At 45.1% G+C, this 8,498-nt stretch overlaps 1 protein-coding gene across 1 annotated transcript in view; it reads left to right on the top strand.

Annotated features, from left to right (window-relative positions):
- The first annotated feature begins 1,160 nt into the window (after positions 1–1,160).
- CCDC80 (coiled-coil domain containing 80) overlaps positions 1,161–8,498 on the top strand; it is a 32,680-nt gene continuing 25,342 nt past the window's right edge. The window contains exons 1-2 of the mRNA XM_074973902.1: positions 1,161–1,852; positions 2,223–4,147. Of these exons, the coding sequence (XP_074830003.1) occupies positions 2,234–4,147 (1,914 nt within the window). The 5' untranslated portion in view covers positions 1,161–1,852; positions 2,223–2,233. The remainder of the gene's footprint in view (positions 1,853–2,222; positions 4,148–8,498) is intronic.

Below are 8,498 nucleotides of genomic sequence, written 5' to 3'. Positions count from 1 at the left end.
TTAAGCCTGATCCTGGAGGGGGTTGAGAGTGAATGATCTCCACTCCTTTTAAGAGATTAGCAGCACATTGCAGGATCCAGACCTACATCAAGAGCAACCCATGAACCACAGAAATGTAACATTGCACCCATATGAGTGTAAAATAAAAACACTAGCAATGTTTTCCATAGCACTTGCCAACTTAAAACAAAAACAAAGCAAAGAAGAGACAGAGAGAGAATGAATATGCAAATACTTTGAAACAGAGGGGGAAAGTGTAGGGTGTTACATTTTTTTAAAGGGCCACTTACATTTGATCAAACATTTAATCTAGGATTTGTAAATAAAACTAGGCTTTGTAAATAAGAATGATGATCATCATCATCTTTTCCAAATCAAAGAGCAATAGCAATGTTTCCATTCTAGTACTTTTAAGTGTTGTATATCAATTACCAATAAGTGATGCTTTACCACCTCTTGGGTATTAGTCAAGAGTCTGTGGACCAAATCTTCAGCTGGTATAAATCAGTTTGGTATGTCTGTTTGCAATGGAGCTATGCCAGTTTACACCAGCTGAGGATCTGCAGTCAATAGATCTACACCAATTTACATCAGCTGGGGATCTAGTCTTCGCACATCTCTCTCTGCAAGTTTGCATCTTTTTGTTTTTGACTTGCATAATGCACGTCTGTGAATCAAAAATTAATATTTAATTTTTTTGATCCAGTTTTTAAAAATCAACTGACCCCTTCGTTGTTTGCAAATTAAAGACTACAGCAGTTGTGTATGAGAATATGAAAGAGAAACTGACTAGAAACTAAGATGAAATTGACTGGTCTCTTTTTATTTCCCAGATTGAAATATAGAAAGTAAACAAACAGTAAAAATGGGGGGAAGGAAATCAGGTTTAAAAAAAACCTCTATCAGCTTTTGACTACCTAATGTGCTGTTATTAACACAGGTAAGGAAATGAGTTTCTTAAGCACATGATTTTTAACTTGATGGTGTCAGTTTAGTGGAATGAGAAAAGAAGACAAGGAAGGGAGGGCTTGGGGGGAAGGTCAAGCCAGTTTGAGAGCTTGAGGTGCTTAAAGAGTTAAAGTCGCAGTCATCCTTTTCCAAAGTGATTTATGATGATGATGTGAAACGTTTCAACCCCCTAAGAAATTTCCTCCGCCCTCCCTCAGTGAGTTGAAGTGGGAAGGAGGCGGTGTTCTGCTGATCTGTTAAATTCTTAGTGAAGTTTCCCTGATTTCCAGTGGCGGCTGCTGTTTGAGTTTGGTTTAAAGCAGGGCTGAGGTTATCCTGAAATTTCTGGGATCATATCCAGCAAAAAGGAAGAAGAAGAAAAAGAAAAGATTGGGGATAAAAAGTGGGTAGAGAAAGAGCAGGCTATAGGGGGCTTCTTTTCTCAACATCGCATTCCTGTGTTTTGCTTCAGCCTGAAAAATATATTAATCCCAGGGCTTTTTCTCTCTGGAAACAAAGGAGCTAAACTAGAGTGAGGAGGAAAGGAGTGATTAGAAGGATCATGGAACTTTGAAAGAGAGAGAGAGATTCAGAAACAGCTGAGAGTTCACTTTTATTAGATGAAATGTGTCTCTCTGTGTGTGTGACTGATACAGAAACAAGACAGACCGGCAGGTAAATGGAGCAGCAAAAATCACAAAGGAAATTTCCTTTCATCTCATCCCACTTGTCAAGAAGGTGAAGAAAAACAAAAAAGTAAAAGCTCCACAGTGAACCGGACATTCTCTGGAGTCTGTTTTGTTACATAAAAACCAGTGAGCTGCAGCAAAACTCCATGGCATTGCTCTCCCTCTAAAGAAAGGGCTGGGATACACGTATCTTGAACAGAAACTTTCCTGCGAGGGTAAGTTTTAAGTTAAAAACAAACTCTTGGGTTACCACCTCTGTGAGCCTGTGTGTGTGTGTGTGATGTAAACATAATTATTGTATTTTTTGACTTATTTGGATAGATAGATAAATAGATTCATGTTATAGACTGATTATCTCATTTTTTGCCTAAATTAATCTACTCTGTGCTTTTCTAGAAATAGCCTCAAAGTTTTTATAGAAATACCCTGACAGGACTAAGTTGTATTTAGTACTTTATATAACTGAAATGCCACAGTCTATGTGTTGCTCTCTGGTCACTAAGAAAGTACAAGATATATCTGTCTATGTCTATATCTAAAATTCTACTGTTAACATTTAACTTTTTCTCCTCATTTCTTTTGAAGTGGATCGCACAATGAACTGGACACTAATTCTGAGTTTAGCCATGCTGTGGGCAACATGGCTAGCGTGTGACTCTGAGAAGACAGTGAGGCTAGCAGACAGAGGGAGCCATGGAATTAGTTACTTGCCTCTCTCTCACAGGGCTAGCAATGGATCACTCTCCTTCCTGAGAAGGTCGGAGGCATCCCGGGGGAGTTGGACACCTTCATTGGGGAATCTCCAACGTTCTGTTGCCAAGAGGGATACTCCGGCATCAAAAAATGTACGACCTGACTTGCTGCGAGATGAAGTGCCTGCCCAGCCCAGGAATGTCAGGGCCAGAGTGAGGAAGACGCAGAGACACACCGTTGCGGCCAAACATCCCCAGCCTGAGATGATTAAGGATGAGGGGAAGTCTGCAGTGTCTCGGTCACGGATTTTACGTTTCCCTTCAGGGTCCAGTTCTCCCAATGTCCTGGCTAGCTTTGCCGGCAAGAACAGAGTCTGGGTCATCTCTGCCCCTCATGCCTCTGAAGGCTACTACCGGCTCATGATGAGCCTGCTTAAGAGCGACGTCTACTGCGAACTGGCTGAGAGGCACATCCAGCAGATCGTGTTGTTCCATGAGGAAGGGGAGGAAGGAGGGAAAGTCAGGAGGATAACCAGTGAAGGGAAAATCCTGGAGCAGCCTCTAGATCCCAGCCTCATCCCTAAGCTCATGAGCTTTCTGAAACTGGAGAAGGGGAAATTTGGCATGGTGCTGCTGAAGAAGACCCTACAGGTGGAGGAAAGGTACCCTTACCCTGTAAGGTTAGAGGCCATGTACGAAGTCATCGACCAGAGCCCCATCAGGAAAATCGAGAAGATGAGGCAGAAGGGCTTCATCCAGAAATGCAAAGCTGCCAGGGTGGAGGGGCAAGTAGTGGAGGAAGGTAATAATGGTGGCAGCACCAGACCTACATCAAGTGGTGGACACGTCCAGCTGTCGGTAAGGAAGGAGGAGCCAAGGAGAAGCAATGTTCAGCCAACAAGGAGCAAAACAGTGAAGAAACCAACCACAATCACAGTGGCCCCTCCTCCCCCTTCAACGAGGGCCAGCACTCTCCCTCCCACAACCACCACTACCCAGACAACCACCCACACAGTGATGATGCCGAGCAGACCTATCACCACAGCCACAACCCTTCCAACCACTCAGAGAATTTGGACCACAAAGTCACACACCACTTCCGACTATCATAGGCTGCCCACGGCGCCTGAGGCAACTGCCCCACGGGGAACAGCCACTGATGATTTCTACACCCCTGTGTGGAATGAGAACCGCAGAGACAGGCAGCATGGCCACCCAGAGAGACACCCAGTAGCCACCCGGAGACCTGGCAAAGTTGCCAGCTATGACAGCTACACAGAGGCTCCCACAGCCGCCTCAGAGCACTACACGAGGACAAACGCAGGTAGATTTAGAGACAACCGTACAGACCGGAAGGACTATATTCACCGGGATCCCAGTGTCACTCCGGGCCAACACAAACCAGCCAAAGCCAAGCCACCTAAAAAGAGAACCCAGGAAAAGATCCTGAGCAATGAATACGAGGATAAATATGATCCAAGCAGGCCTGCTGTTCCCCACTTGGAGCAAGAGATTGCAGCAGGGAATGTCCCGCTGAAGAAAGGGAAAGAGCCAAAGAAGCACGACCGACCAGACAAGCCTGAGAAGAAGAAGAAAAAGGAGAGACCTGACAAGCTGCAGAAGAGCGAGAAGCACGCCAAGAAGGACAAAGCTGAGAAGAAGAACAAGCAGGACAAAGACCGTAGCAAGAAGAACAAGAAGGGGAGCAGGACTGAGAACGAGGGCTATGTTAAGCCAAACACAAAACCTTTCCTTCAGCCCTCCAGGAAATCAGTGACAAACCTACTGGATTTTTTTGAAGGCAAACGGCGACTCATTGTAAGTAGCATGTTCCTGAGTGTTATCACCTCACCCATTAAAATAAATCTCCCTCCTAGTGAGACTGTAGTGAATGGGAAATCTGGGGTGGGGTTATTTTTTTAATATTGTTTTTTACAACGGTGGTGAAAGGTACCAGCCTGATAACTTTGGAGATGAAGGCCTCCAGTGGGGAAGCTTGCATCACTGCCCTTTGCACTGTGCCTGTTCTTAACTTTGCATCGGCAGGACTCTCTCTCTCTTGGGGCGAAAGGGGAGTTCATCATCGATGGCCCATTCAATCCTTGACCTTCTGCTGCAACAGCCAATAAAGGGTACCAATCATGTTGGCATCTTTGATATGGTGGACAGCTGTCTGCAAGGAATTGGACTGGAGCCCTTCCGTTTGCTCTGCATGGGGCTACCAAACAGCCATCATTGTTTTGGCTCTGTAGGTGATGGGCTGTATATCTGGGATGATTAATGAAATGAGGTCGCAATGTGGGTTTTGTCCACCAACCAAATTGGGATGCTTGCTGGTGTTACCACTACCCTCTACATTCCAGTTCCCAGCATGCTCTGCCAGCTGACATCTGTTTCATTGCGATGCTAGTGTCCAAACTCTATAAACAGGCCAAGTGGTTGGGCACCGCTTATGGGCATGTATGAGCAAGTATATGTGCACACATGCCTGCGTGTATACATGCTGAAGGTAGAATTTTCAAAGCTGCCATTAATTTCTGATGGGACTTGGTCATTCAGGGCCATTAGGTTTCTCTGGCAAGCCCTCCCTATGCTAGTTTAATTACAACAGGCTCTTCTGGTGAGGTTCCAAGGCTTAGAAACTGAGCACAGTCTGGAGCTGCTTCTCCCAGGGTTTAATAATATTGTACATTTTTCCATTGTACGTATTTAAAAACATTTCACCTGTGAAAGGGAATAATTTAGCCTCAGTTCAAATGATTTCTTTGGTAGGCACCATTCACTTTAAAGGTTCACTTTGAAAAATAGCATTTGGGAGCTCCTCATTCAGTCTTACAGGGTTAGTTCAGTTTACAAGGATTTTCCAGTGGTCAGTGTCACAAACAGCACATGGGCTCCAAAAATCCAGCCAGGGTCTTTCTGCCCCTTATACCATCACCTGTAACAAAGATTCTGCCATGGGAGTTCAGCTGACAGTTCTGATGATGCATGAGACAGCACAGAATCCAACTTTCTCTCCCCTAATTGTATTAGCTCTAAAGAGCTAACAGGAATAAATGCTCGAGAGAGAGAGAGAGATCCAAACCAAAACAGCAGATTTGAACAGCACTGAATTTTGGAAGCAGGGAGGGGGCCATGTGTTTGAAAAAACCCGACCCTGGGGAATCTGAATTTTGCAAATGACCCTGGTCTTAATAATTGGCCAAACCAAGACCGCAGATCGGAACTGCCCTGAAGTTTAGGGTCTTTGAAACCTGGCTTTAGTTCTGAACGTTGTGGCTTCCAGAAATTAGTGTCACATCCGGCCAAAAAAAGTGATGAGTACAGAATAGAAATCACAGAAGCCAGCAAGGCACTGCTTTCCTCCCTGAAGGACCATGGTGACTCATCACTCAGTCTGGAATTTGAATCTCCAGATCTCAGATCACTTCTCAGCTGGAGCTCAGAAATGAAATGAGTCGTCCAGTCTCGGGTAGTCAGGCCAGAACAGACTGCAAGCAAACACTACTACCAAGCTGCATTAGAATTTGTCACAGTCTGGTACTACCCATAGTCTCCTCCTCCTGGAAGCTAGGTTCATTATGCAGTAGTCATTAATGGAGGCAAGGTTGGAGATACAGCACATGGCTCTGCCTTTGTTTTATGTGACATGTGCACAAGGTAGATTAAAGGTAATTGAAATCGGGATCTACTGACATTTCAGGCCCCTTAAAATAAAAGCCACCTTTCTTTGCACCCCTTTCCCCAAGCAGACTTTTCTATCCAGCTCAGCTATCTCTTCCTCTCGGGTCCAATTCTACCAGTCAGTTGCCCCAGATGTACAGTTCTCTTACATTCCTGAGTCCTTGATCTTCCTCCCAAAAGAATCAGCCCAGGCCTCTCTAGTATCAGCTCTGCCTGTGCTGTTTCCCACTGCTCTGCTACACTGTTCCCTTTGGGCCACTCGGATGACGGGGCCTGGCTCCAAAAGATCCTGTCTCAATCCTCCTCCGAAACGTGAATTTAGAGAGAGAATCGCTGCTTATGGTGGTTCAACCAGCCACTTCATAGGGGCGGGTTAAGTGCTACAACTGGCTAAACAGAGAGCTGGGCCCAAATTGCAGATTCTGATCTGAATTTCAAACCTCCAAAAGTTTGTAGGTTGTTCAGAGCAAGGGCTGTGGTTCATCCCTTAATAGATATAGGGTACTGCTGTAAAATTTGGATCCACATCTTGATCTGGATTTTGAAATCCTACCCTTGTTCAGATCTGTGGTCAGAAAGTTTTGCCTGAGGGAGTTTGTTTTTTGTGTGTCATTCAGTAGTGCTGAGCTGGAGACTGAGGGTTTATATGCAGCATTACACACACACACACACACACACACACACACACACACACACACCACGTAGGTAAGTAGCGGTTATAATGCAGCCTAAAATTAAACCAATAAGTAACTCCCTGTTTGTTTTGCAGAGAATGCCAGGCTATTTTAAAGCTATGATTTGAGGTTTGCTTTGCCTCTGAAATGCTTCCCACTTTATCCTAAAAGATTTGCCAGAGTGAGACAAATTCATTGCTCACTTATACCCATACAATTCCACTGGGCCAAATTCTGCATTCATTTCCACACATTGGCTATGAAACTGGGAGCAGAACTGAGCTCATTTTTTGGTACTTATTTGAGTTCTCGAACAGTATTTAAAATACTTCTTTTTAAGCATTTTACTGCAACTATAAAGTACATGACTTGTGCTATAGATTAGTAATTAAATCATCTTGTGTTCATATAATCTCTATGGGCCTGATTCTCATTTACACTAAAGCCATTTTTCATCACCAGGGTGATGTAAAGGGGCCTTAATATAAATGAAGACTTAATCTAAATGAGACTCAGGGCCTCTACGCCTATAGCTCATCCTTGTAACTGAATGTACTGATAAACTGTATTTGTAAAGGATGTTTCATAGAAAGTATCCCAGACAGTCTTACACAGTTAAGACAACATTATGTCTCATGATGAGCCTAAGCCACAACATTTGGCTCCAGATTTCAACTCCCCCCGTGTTCAGCGGAGTCGGGATCTGGGGATTTTGGACAGAGTCTAGCTCGAGTTAGAACTATTCTGTTTCAAGTGGATGCAGGATTCTCCTCCACTTCCTGTCCTAAACTGTTGTGTGGTGTCGCTGTGTGTAGTTAAACAGCTGCCATCTCACCCCCCACACCTGTATCTTTTGGAAAACACTTGAAGAGGCATTGGTGTGAACCTAAAAGATTTTTTTATTACTACTGTAATCATTTCCTTCCCCCCCCGCTTCCCCCTCCCCCTCCCCTTCCCCCAATACCTTTCCCCTCCCTCCTCTCTCAACAAATTAAATAAGGCCTACAAGTGGGAATTTCCAAATGTTTTTGGCTAAATATAAGGTAGATGGTGCCCGGATCTAAGACAACCATGCAGGTGACTAGAGGGACCACATTAGATATGCCTGGATCATGGACACAGGGCAGAAAGAAAGGGCTGTGGCTTAGATCAGGGGTCGGCAACCTTCAGCATGCAGCCCACCAGGGAAATCCACTGGCAGGCCGCGAGACATTTTGTTTACATTGACCATCCACAGGCACGGCCCCCACAGCTCCCAGTGGCCACGGTTCGCCATTTCCGGCCAATGGGAGCTGCGCAAAGCAGCTGTCAGCATGTCCCTGCGGCCCACGCACATAACTTCCATTGAAATCAGTGGGAGCTAGGCACCTCAATACCTTTGATGATCTGAGGCTATGTACCCAGTGTTCCCGCCTCTATAAATAAGTGGATGTGAGGGTGGATCGGACTACCTGCTCCCGCCTCGACGGGTTGGGCTGGAGAACTGACTGGATTCAGAAAGGCAAAGATGTAAGAGGAGAGTATGTTGTTCCTAGTAAAGTCTGTAGCAACTTACTCCTCTCCTACCAGCACAACAGGGGAGAATCAGAGTGACTGTGTCTTGGAGGGGTGTCTCTGGGGCTCTTCCTCTAGGTGACCCATTGCCTTTTGCTCAGAGCTGGGCCTAAAGGCACAATCTAACCCTAAATAAAGAAATGTAAGTTCCTGAGCTGCTGGCTATTGTGTGGAAAAGAAACCCCAATGGGCAAGCACTAAGATGCTGTTCTCCTTTGGAGAACTGCTCCTCTGACATAAGGGCTCGCTATGGCTTT

This window comes from Natator depressus, chromosome 1 (assembly GCF_965152275.1).
Source record: "Natator depressus isolate rNatDep1 chromosome 1, rNatDep2.hap1, whole genome shotgun sequence".
NCBI lineage: Eukaryota > Metazoa > Chordata > Testudines > Cheloniidae > Natator > Natator depressus.
This window is presented reverse-complemented; position numbering and strand designations above follow the sequence as displayed.